The sequence below is a fragment of the Dipteris shenzhenensis genome, chromosome 1 (genome assembly GCF_047967505.1).
Source record: "Dipteris shenzhenensis isolate YYH24624 ecotype China chromosome 1, Dip_SZ_1.0, whole genome shotgun sequence".
NCBI lineage: Eukaryota > Viridiplantae > Streptophyta > Polypodiopsida > Gleicheniales > Dipteridaceae > Dipteris > Dipteris shenzhenensis.
The window spans coordinates 11,687,515-11,699,962 of NC_141596.1; the positions used below are offsets into that span (position 1 = coordinate 11,687,515).

Sequence of the window (12,448 nt, forward strand, 5' to 3'; positions counted from 1 at the left end):
TTATATATTTATATCTATATTACTTGCAAACCAAAAAAGTATATCTTCTAAATCAATTAAATTTCTCTATTGATGGTTCTTTTTTGTTTATGCATGTTCTCAATGCGAGTGAACATTTGCCATCAACAAAGAAGATAACCAAGTTGGATGCAAGATTGAAGGATGATGACAACACTATATAGACTGTATAGCAATGATAAATTATAAGCTCTTATGAGTATATCCTTACTCATGTATTCAATGCACAAAAGACACACACACAAAATCAATAGTACACAACAACACAAAGCAACTATAGACGCACTTCATAGATGCGCAAAATAGCAGGCGCATCTATAGGCACTATTCGGATAGAGAAATTACGGCCGCTTCTAATAGTGCGTCTAATAGCGCATCTATTAGTGCATCTATTATTGCATCTAATACTATGTGTAATAGCACATCTATTAGCACGTTTATTAGCACATCTGCACTATTAATTAGATGCGGATTTAGATGCAAAACAGAGAATACAGAAAGTGAGATTTTGGGGCAGCCTGATAAATGTACATCAATGCTTTCCAAACATTGCCCATGATTACCAAAGCACGTAATTTTAACAAAAATATCAATGCTTTTTTGCAAACCCATGCACATATACAATAATTAAGTGAGGTGAGGAGAATGAGACAATATGTAAAATAGTTTTGCCAATATCAATGATGGGCTACAATTCAATCTCATCATCAATGAGATCAACCCTTGCCAAACTATCTACTTCAAAATCCAAACCAGTGTTGAGATCTACAAATATATTCAACCCACTACTACTTGTGCTACTCATGTGCTCATCGAAATCAGCATCACCAATGGTAGGCTCGTCCTCACGGGTAATGGCCTCAATATCTATATCTCCTATCTCATGATCATCCTCCTCTCTCATATCACGATCATCATCACCTCCATGGCCATGATCATCCTCCATATGCTCCATATTAGTAAATGTACTATACATCACTTTGGAATGTGGCGTAATAGGTATGACATGCCACCATCTATTATTATCCACCATCGGTTGATAGACAACCTAATTCAAACACAAATACGATCATGTTATTTTCCTTGCATCGAAGGTATCAAATATTTAAAAGTGAGTATTTTTGTATGTGTGTACAATACCTGTTCACATTGTTGCAATAGTACTAGTGTGTCCTTCTTACTTTGCCAAAACTTTGTGGAGTCAATAGTTACAAAGCCACTTGCATGGCGTTTGATTGTTGCATTAGGGCCTCTTTCCACCACATCCTTAGACCACTTTACATCCAAAACATACACAAAGAAGTGTCAAAAATCAAGCTTAATAATATCTTGGATTATGCAACAAAAATCATCCATGACTCCATTAGCTCCCTCAAAGCTAGCAATGACGCCGCAATCTTGTGTGTTTATCTTATCATCAATCCGTTGTGTTCAAAAATTCTTGCCCTCAGACCATATAGCATTGAACATAGTACACTACACCAAGACAAAATCAATTAAATAAGCAATCTAAATTATTGAAAGCTCCTAACTTATGCATAACATTCTATATACCGACCTTGCTCATGCATCCCCTAGCATACTCCCATTCTTCCATTGTGATATGCATCCCCTCGTCTCTCTCTGCTCTCTCCATTTCTTTAAGTAGCCAATCCACATGAATATCCTTTGGAAGTGCTCTTAGATACTGAGGGTATGGCACACGAGATCCATGGTGTGTACGAAAGAGGGCCCTTTCTTCTTGTCTTTTTGCCTTTGCATCCTCGTATCTTGTCACCCATCTTTTCATCACATCACTATTAAGCATGCAATAGAGGTTGATATTAATAAGCAACTCCATGTCTATTACTTTGGTGCATCCTTTCCCTTGAGACACAATAGAGGTCATCCTTAGGTCTTCATCATCCCTCCATAGTCGTGGGAGAGAGCTATCCACATCAACAAGAAACTCAAAAATATATACAAGTGATTCTTGTGCCAACCAACCCTCAGCCATGCTACATTCGAGTCTTGCATTTTGTCTCACAAAACCCTTCAAGGTCTTCATGAAGTGCTCGAGGAAGAACAACCATCGTGCATGTACAATACCGCATATAGCAATCTCATCCACCAAATGCACTATGAGATGTACTTGGCTTGTGAGAATAGAAAGTGGAAATGTCTCTTCCACTAAACAAACCACCTCCACTGACATCACTCGAGCATTCTCAAGCGTGGTGGGATCTATTTCCTTTGAGCTCACATACCTAGAAAGGAAAAAGTGCACAATATTAGCAATATGAACACCTTGCATCCTGTAAAGTACCTCATAAGCTCGCCCATCTTGTAAATACAATATTCACATTTTGTATCCTGTAAAGTACCTCACAAGCTCGCCCATCTTGTAAATACAATCCTTCATGTCCTTTGATGCACTGCAAGAAATGCAACTAGGTAGTATGAACTGAACACACGAGGAATGGTTGATTAGTTGCTTCTAATTCACTCACAAATTTGGAAGGAAAAATATATTATGCACATAAAATACTTACTTGGAGCATCTTGTGCCAATCATGAGATTTCAAGCCATATAATTGCTCTACACCTCTTTTCTTGCTCTTTGTGAAGGCCCCCTCCTCATGCATCTAGTGGGAGTACGAATGGTACTGATAGCATGCTTCACCGCCACCATCTCTAGCTTTGATAACGTCCATGGTGCGTGAGGTAAAAAAACGCACCCATTTGGTCTCTCTTGTGGCCAAGCTTCACGCATCCTCCCTGTGGTGTGTAGATTCTCCCTTATGCTTGCGAAATCTCGTATCCCGTTCAAATGTTCCCAAATGGTAGATGCCACATTCTTAAAGATATGCATGGGATCAAGCAAGTGATTGATCTTGAGGTGGGAGCAATATGGTAAACGATAAAAGATGGAGTATCTATACAAAAGCTGGTGTTAGCGAGCAATCTTTATTTCTCCTTTATTTTCAGCCAATATAGCACACAATAGATACAAACCCTTACCAGCTCATGCCAAGTGGTGGAGTCATCGTGGAACCGTACCAAATTCTCATCCAATCTCCCAGAGTGACTGATTGTGGGGGGACTTCATTCCAAGGAGCAACATATCTAGGATGATCACGTGGGAGAAATCGATGGTGATTCTCATAGATGACCTTATTCAATGTGTTTGCCCATGAGGTAACTAGCAAAGGACCACAAACAGGACATGCATGGTAACCCGATGTAGTGAGACGTGAACAATAGATGGAATTAAGAGTTGAAGGTGGGTTTAGGGTGCCACATCGATTGCCTACTCCTAATTAAAAGTGAAATGCTTACCTGAACACTCGCCATAGCCTAGGAAGTCATGCATCATCCACATCAAGACTACTTTGCAGTTGAAGTCTCGTGACGAGGGAGGCCTGCTCACATCATGCACCTTGATACCTCTCCAAAGTATCTCTAGCTCGTCAATCAAAGGCTCCAAATCAACATGATGATTTTTGACTTTATGTTTCCCTGGAATTAGAAGGGATAACATAACATGTCCTTTCTTAATAGCCATAGAGGGTAGAAGATTATAATTCACCAATATCACTGGCCATACACTGTAAGAGGTGCTTTTGAGACCAAATGGGTTCACACCGTCCATACTCAATCCAAGTCTCAAGCTCCTAGGTTCTTCCTTGAAGCTTAGCCATGTGTCTTCAATATGCTTCCATGCAAGAGTGTCTATGGGAGTTCTCCACTTGCCATTGGTTGATCGATGGGAGGAATGCCATGACATGAGCTCTGCAATGGATTTGCACTTGAGCATATGTTGGATGCGAGGGATTATGGGAAAATGTCGCAGAACCTTATGAGGCACATCCAAAGTTTTGAGATCTACTCTATATCTTGCCTCTCCACAAGTAGGACACTCTCTTGCATCCTTATGTGGTCCACGAAACAGAACGCAATCGTTGACACATGCATGGATGCGCTTGTAATCTAATCCTCCAAGAGAGGTCACATGTTGCCTTGCCATATCTCTTGAGGTCGGTAATTTATTCTCCCTTGGAAGCATTTTACACAATAGCCTGCATGTGAAGACCATAAATGAGGAAAAGCATTCGAGTAATTGACCCACTAGCATAATTCACCATGTTTGCAAAATAGACTTTAAAGCTTACTTGAGTAATGCATTCAAACTTGCATTGCTCCATCCATAGATGGTCTGCAAGTTTAGTAATTCACTTGAGTAATGCATTCAAACTTGCATTGCTCCATCCATAGATGGTCTGCAAGTTTAGTAACTCAAGGGAGGCATGTAGAACAAAGAATGTGCACCCCTCAAACAATGGAGTCAATGCTGTGGTAAAAAGATATCATCCTACTCCATGCTATCATCCCTCCCTTCGGATTGATGGACATATAAATCCCGCACTATATCATCAAACACCTCCTATTCCACGGCCTCATGAGGTAATGGCGGAGGGCTACTATCACCATCACTCCATGCATCAGTAACGGTCCCTCCTGAAGAACCCACCTCATATCGCCGACGCTTCGCCTCCTCACGACGAGCATAGGGTAACATATGCGGGTGTGGCTCTGCATCATGTATCAAATTAAAACGGGATCATAACTCAAACACATGAACACCCATAAGTATCTCAATCAACCTTAACTCTTCAACACTTACCATATTTACGGTCACATCCCATTCTCCATACTTTGAGATGTGATTGAGTGTAATTCTGCATGCACGATACATGTTTCCTCGACATCAATCACACATACATTTGATTTTTTGCTCCGATACGGAGGGATTCATTCTCACTGGAGCTACTTGTTGAAGATGAAGACATCCCATAAATAAGCAACCCAAAAAATTTGCTCTTGCATGAGTTGTAAATGTTAAAAACTCTGTGGCACATCTAAAAGCACATCTGTATTGTGGTGTGCATCTACAGGCGTGTCTAAGACGTACTATAGATGTGATGATAGCGCATATTTAAACGCGCATTTAGATGCCCTTTTAGATGGGCTTTTAGGCACGCATATAGATGCGCTTTTAGACACGTAGACTACGAGCTGATTTTCGAACCTACTTTTAGCGCGCTTGCTTTTCTTCACATACTTTTAATGTCGCGCGGCTTGCTTTGCTATTGACAGACATAACTCCGGCCATCCACACTTTCTCCAAGCACCCACACTCATCTCTACACTTACAAAATCATTCCCAAGCACACAAGAGAAGAGTGTGAACAAGGAAGAGAAGAAAGAGTTCAGCAACTTTGAAGAAGGACAAGAAGCTTCCATACCTCTATCCAAGGTAAGTCTCTTGACGGTTGATCTTCTTTGGAAGTTGCTCTCTTTGGATTTGTCCTTTATCGTATGTAGGAAACAAATGTTTTTGGTACTAGTGTTGTTTTTTTATGTCGGACGCATGTCCTTTTCAAGTTCTTAAAAAAGTGAGTTTGTAGGAGCACGTCTAATAGCGCGTCTATAGACGCGTCTGTCTTTGGAAACAGACAGCAGTGTCTATAGACGCGCTATTAGACGTAGATATAGACGCACTTTGATAGTCTTAGATGTTTTTTGTTTTCCTTCCCTTCCCCTTCCCCTTCCACTTCCAAGAAAAGGATTGCATATTGAATGATGGAAATAAGTGATTGCATGAATGAAGAAAGGTATTGCATGAATGATGAAAAGGAAAAGGATGAAAAGCAAGGGATTGCATGAATGATGGAAAGGGAAAGCATGATTGAAGAAAGGGATTGCACTCTCTATTTTCCTCTCTTTTTCCTTCTCTCTTTTATCCTCTCTTTCCTTCTCTTTTCGTCTCTCTTATCTCCTCTCTTTCCTTCTCTTTTCATCTCTTTTCTCATCTCTTTCCTTCTCTCTTTTTCTCTCTTTCCCTCCTCTCTTTTCTCCTCTCTTTCCTTCTCTCTTTTTCTCTCTTTTTCCTTCTCGCTTTTATTCTCTCTTTCCTTCTCTTTTCGTGGTAATTTTCCTCTCTTATCTCCTCTCTTTTTCTTTCTTTTTCTCCTCTCTTTTCCTCTCCTTTCTCCTCTCTTTCCTTCTCTCTTTTTCTCTCTTTTATCCTCACCTTCTCTCTCTTTTTCCTTCTCTCTTTTATCCTCTCTTTCCTTCTCTTTTCGTGGTAATTTTCCTCTCTTATCTCCTCTCTTTTTCTCTTCTTTTCTCCTCTCTTTTTCCTCTCTTTTCTTCTCTCTTTTTCTCTCTTTTATCCCCACTTTTTCTCTCTTTTTTTCCTCACTTTTCCTCCACTTTCTCCTCTCTTTCCTTCTCTCTTTTTCTCTCTTTTATCCTCACCTTTTCTCTCTTTTTCCTTCTCTCTTTTATCCTCTCTTTCCTTCTCTTTTCCTGGTAATTTTCCTCTCTTATCTCCTCTCTTTTTCTCTCTTTTTTTCTCCTTTCTTTTCCTCTATTTTCCTCTCTTTTCTACTCTCTTTCCATCTCTCTTTTTCTCTCTTTTACCCCCACTTTTTCTCTCTTTTTCTCCTCTCTTTTCCTCTCCTTTCTCCTCTCTTTTATCCCCACTTTTTCTCTCTTTTTCTCCTCTTTTCCTCTCTTTCTCTCTTTTTTTCCCCTCTCTTTTCCTCTATTTTCCTCTCTTTTCTCCTATCTTTCCTTCTCTCTTTTTCTCTCTTTTTTCTTCTTTTTTTCTTTTCTTCAGTTCATCATGTGGCCAGGAAGCTCTTCAGCCTCACCTGATCTTCGGGGAGACCATCTTTCGGGAGTTATATAACCTTTAAGGGCACCCTCCTGGGGAGTTATACGGCTACATGACGGGTACTCTAAACACCCCTAGGAGTCGGTACTAAAAATTCTAAACCACCCCAACCCCACACCAGCTAAGATTACCTCAGTGGAGTCAAGATAGCCTAGTCAGCTACAGAGCCGAGCCCCTTTCCCCATGCCGTCAGGAGGCCCTTCTGTATCGCAGAGCCATCGGCATACTCCCATGCAGTCGAGACTTGGTTCTTTAGCTATGAGTGGTCAGCATAGTCCCCTGCAATCGAAAGTCACTTCTCCAGCTATGAGTGGCCAGCGTACTAGCTCGACACGACATGGTAGCAGGCGTAGTAGTAGGGAGAGCGGCGGGGGATACATGGCACAGTGCTTTGGGAGGGGTAGTGGTGGGGATGTGGATGATTCAGATGATGCATACGTGCCAGAGGGTGACGGTACGATCTACTATGACATCACTCAGACAGGAGGCATCTTGATGGATGCACGGGGGAAGCACATCATGGCTTTCATGCACTCTGTAATTGCTAACAACTACAGAGATTGTTTATTCACTACAAAGACCATCCAAAAAGATTGGCTGATGAGACCCTTGCTGCTGTTCACTCTAGGTATCCCAATCCCCCCAATGTTTAGTTCACAGATAAATGGGCCAAGTCAAAGATTGTTATGATACATAGTAATAAAAGATCTTCGCTTAAGAGGCAGGCACTAGCGGAGATTGCCAGGCTCGAGGGAGGTCAACCACCAAGGGGCCCGCCCCACACCGCTCACAAGCGTAAGCGAAAGAAAGCAATGAAGGCATTGAAGGTGGACCCCAGTCTGCAGCACATGGAGGCACGAAGGATCCAAATGGAGCAATATGGAAGCGTGCATTTTGGAGAAGGGGGTGTTGAATCATGGGAGGCCCAATTTGTAAGTATCGATCTCAAATTATATTGTTTATGTAGTTTATTAGGAGGTTGTTTCTTTGTACTAACCCCTCCACAAATTGTGTCATCTTGCAGCTTGATATCGTGGGCAGGTAGCCTACTCCTGTCAAGACAGCCTATCACTGCCACCATCGTAGAGGAGATACATGGAGGCACTTCTATGATGACGAGTTGATTACTGAGGAGCAATATATCTGGGCTACTGGAGCGCCCCCCCAAGTATTTGAAAGTAATTAAATAATGTCAATATTGTAAGTAAAGATTTGATTTTTCTTACATTGATACATGTTGTCCCTCGCTTACAGGGCCCTACAGAAGAAGATGAGCAAGGAGGCGCAGAAGGGGGCGAAGAAGGGAGCGAGGATGTGGAGAACTTAGATTAGTCGTAGAAGTAGTGCTAGCTACTCTTTTTTGTACTTAAAGCCACTGGTTTGGCTTCGTGCCTCTCTTGTATATACACTCCTCTTATTTTTTGTACTTGAAGCCACATGACATGGGTTGGCTTCGTCCTATATGTACATAGAAGCACTTTTTGAGCTATGAATTAATATACACTCTTTTCATTTTTTTGGCTTTCAATTTTCTTGTGCAACGTTCTATCAATTAATGCCTTGTGAACTAAACGTTTTGGAGTTGTAATGTTTTATTCGGAATTGTAATCGTCGGCTATAGACGTGCTTGCAAGAGTGCTAATTAAAATGCAATTGGCTGTAAGAATTGAATTGCACAATGTGGAAATGGGATTCTTGTAACTACATAGCATACACAACATACACAGCATTCTGTTCAAGCACACAAAATTCTGCTTTTATTAACAAAAAAAATTCTATAGAGCGTTTATCAAAGCGTCTATAAATGCGTCTATGTATACATCTCTCTGTTCAAGAGGGCATCTATTTGTGCATTTATAGATGCGTCTATAAACGCGCCTATATACGCATCTCTCTATTCTAGTAGAGCATCTATTTGCGCATCTATAAGCATGTCTGTCTGTTATATAGGCGTACCTTTAGATGCGGGTCTGTAGACGCGCCAATAGACGTGCAAATAGACGCACTGTAATGATTTTTTTAAGTTATGGAAATGCATCTATGTGCGCGTCTGTAGGTGCTTTGTCTTGTGGTGGTAAAACACCATCCCTGAGATTTGCAGGGAGGAACGGGTCCTAATGCACCCATTCTCATGTCTCATTTCCATAATTTTACTTGTTCAATTCATAAAACCGTGGGAAACAAAGAATACAACAAACTTCAAGCGAACTCGGGGTCATTGAATGATACATAAATGTGCACCTTAATATAGACGATACATAAACACAACATCATTTTTTGTTGTGGAAACAAAATCACCTAATTTTGCAGTTACAGAAGTGTTAACCTCGATATAGATGATACTAAATACAATTGCTATTTTTTTATTTTGAGAACATTAAAAAGGTCTTGTTCTATCGGAGAATTTTACAATTGCATGAGTGTGAACGACTAATTCAAACGGGTCTCAAGTACTAATTCAAACAGACATGAAGTACCTTGCACTAGCTCAATGCCACCTAGTAGTTTGAACCACGCCTTGCATGATACTAGTTTTGTACCATACATTAGCTTGGTAGATTGCAGTCTAACAAATGGAGTAAATGATGATCTAGAGCATTCCCAGAAAACCTTATTCTCACTAGATGCTAAGTTGAAAACTCTGAAGGTTTTTATTGAAATTTTGCAGCTTTTGAGGGAAAATAGAAATTTACAGCCTTCTATTTTCATATTCATTCAACCTTGGTTTTCAATGCCCTGATCTCAGATGATTCAAAAGCCAGTCTTAATGGTAGATTTCCACAACCATTCTCCACCATACTTTCCTTACAGAATTCGATGCTCAAATTCACCTGCAAAATGATGGTTCACAAGCTGCCCAAGAGCCAAATTAAGGATGATCATCGTTGTTGCAACCAGGTCTGTCATACAGGAAAAACTGCAAACTGGGAGACGATCGTTTTCGTTGATGATCATCGTTGTTGATGAGGCTGATGATGATCATCGTCGCGGCAACTAAATCTGTCATCCTTCGATCAAGATCCACTGGGAGACGATCGTATTCGTTGATGATCATCGTTGCTGATGAGGCTGATGATGATCGTCGCTGCAACTAGATCCGTCATCCTTCGATCAAGACAGAAAAAGACTGCAAACTGGGAGACGATCGATCTCTTGCTTGCCTCTCCTCCCTGTTATTATGCATCACCGAGCTAGAAAAGCACCTCATCATATGATGGACAAACTTCAAGCATCAGAATTTATCCGCCTCCGTGAATCTAGTATTGCCATGGCCTAGTTCCCTCGGATGGCCTTCGTCTCCAGGAGAATTTGGTTTTGTCGGTTGTACACTTGCTGCTTTGATCATCTTGCCCTGTGCTGCTACTCAATCGCTCGTCGTTTTGTTCATTCAGTCTGCTTCTCCCTTCTAGATCGACAAGATATCCCATATTGCTCTTCAAACGGGTTAGCATCTTCGTGATCTCGCTCTGGCACTTCATAATCTCTTGCCTCTTAGCCTGTCGCCTGTTCAGCACTTTGAAACTAGCCCACCTATCTTCGACTGTATCAATATTTACACCAGATAATCCTTTGCTCCCACTAAACGATTCCCGAGTAGCAATGTCGCCGGATGTATGATAGCTTGGGCAGTCTTCTTTCACGCCAACATTCGAGAGCTTCTTATTAGGTTTGATGATTTCGGCTTTTCCTACGGCCTGAGTCCCGATGCGTTCCAGCGGGCTTAACAAAACATTACTATATAATTGTGAGGTCGAACTCTCGGAAAGTTTAGAATCGCTTGACCTGCATCATCAAGAACTTTCAAGTTCATCATCAATCTAAGTCCAAAACTTCATGGGATACAACTCCACGATGTATCCCATGGTCTAAGTCGCGGCTATACTTATAACGTGCACGGATTTATACCGTAACATTCATGGACTCCATTTCAGGAACGTCGACAACTTGCCTACCGGAAGCAGCGCTAGAAAGAGGACTTACTTCCGGGGACTTCGGTCTCCACTGCGATCACTCCTTTCAATTCTTTTATCCCGGGCTGTGATCTCAGCGGCCAGATATTCGTCCTCCCAGCTAGACCGAGCGGTAAAGAGCTCAGACTGTTGACTCAAAGCGAGAAATTGGAATGTTAAGGAAGCCAGGAAGGAACGTCTTCTAGCAATTTGTGCAAGTGAACTCCGCAATATCAAAAGGCTGTGAACATGAGGTAGGGATATGAGAGAAACGCAATGAGAGGAAAAATGGCACGAGTACATGGCACACCATATCGCTTATAAAGTTCACGGATGACTGGAAACATATATACCGTCGCCGGAGGATCTTCGTCAAGTTCGTCGGATTCCGCTTCTTCTCGTGCAGGCGTATCAGACAGATGTAGTAGACGCCTAATCTCATCTTCAATGTACTGGGATTCCAATCTTATTGTTGAGCTGCCGCCATGACTAAGGGCCAGATTTTCGTGTTCAAGCTCTCGTTGCAGTTTTCGAACCGTCTTCAACAAAGCACCCGTCTTTCCATCAGCCAGTTCGACCTGAAGGTACGCGTCTAAAAGTTTGTCGTACATAGAAAGCAACGAATCGTCGCCAGTCAGTTCATTCCGAATTGTGATTCTGAGACGTTCCATAACCAGAGGTGTCCTGAGATGTCGGCGACCAGGGATTAATTATTTCGGTCAAAGCATAACAGCTTACCTGATAAACTTCCAAGCATCCATTCAAGCGTTGCATTTTTCTTGAGGCGTTCATTCTGACTTTGGAGAATTTTTCTTGCTCGGCGATCCCTTTTCCTCCGTTGATTGATTAACACATCCTTTCTTTGCATCTCTTCTTCGAGATCCGTTATCCTTGTCTCCAACTCCTACAGAAATCCATCATGAGAGAAGATATTTAAGAAGATTGCTGCTGCATGGAATATAAACGGAAAATCCTAAAGCCAAAAAACAGGCGGAGATTAATTTGTGCCTCCACAGACGCTGGCGGCCGGTTGGAAGATAAAATGAATCGTTGATACCTTTCCTCGATTTCGTTCTTCTTCGAGCAGCCTCTGAGTCTCTCGAAGCTGTCCCCTGCAATGCTCAGCAGATTTCTCCGCTTCGGTCCGACCAGCGAGATGCGTTCGGATCTGCCTCTTAGCTTCGTTCAGTCTTTCTGCCGCTATCTGGATCTGATTTCTGCTATCCGCCTTTTCTTTTTCGTAACGCTCCTTCTCCGCCTGAGATTCCAATTTCATATCCTCCATCGTGGTCTCCAGAAAAGCGACGTACTCCAAGAGCTGGTCACTCTTTCTGACGTATTCATTTGGAAGTCGGGATTTGGGGGTCATGCTTCCCTCCGATTTATCTTGGCGTGAAGGAGGAGGAGGAGGATAATGTATGGTCATTTTGCTGTGGAGACGAGGAGGATATCTACGTGCAGTTGCGCACGAGGATTGAGTACATATTAATTTGCAGCTGATTGAGTTCAAGGAAGGTGCAGAGTGCTAGCACTGCGATTGGCAACCAAGATTCTAAGGAAGGCAGATTGCAATGAGGCGATGAGCTGATAATGGATCGTAACGAGAGGGGATTGAATCTGGGAGATAAATGGGATGTTGAGAGGCAAATTTGTGTAGGAAGACGAGTTGGGTTGGTTGATTGATTGGAAAGCGTCACCGAAGAAGAAGAAGAAGCTCGCAGTCGCCGGCCCTAATTAGAAGTTCTACGTGATGATTCAT

General features: G+C 41.9%; 1 protein-coding gene across 1 annotated transcript; it reads right to left on the bottom strand.

Moving 5' to 3' along the window:
• Positions 1-9,996: 9,996 nt before the first annotated feature.
• Positions 9,997-12,058, bottom strand: LOC147905376 (uncharacterized). The gene is made up of 5 exons (XM_087379239.1): positions 11,747-12,058; positions 11,428-11,593; positions 11,043-11,281; positions 10,721-10,836; positions 9,997-10,522 (listed from the first exon to the last, which is right to left on the bottom strand). Exons 1-5 carry the CDS (start codon positions 12,056-12,058, stop codon positions 9,997-9,999), a joined length of 1,359 nt encoding a protein of 452 aa, XP_087235365.1.
• Between the last annotated feature and the right edge of the window lie 390 nt (positions 12,059-12,448).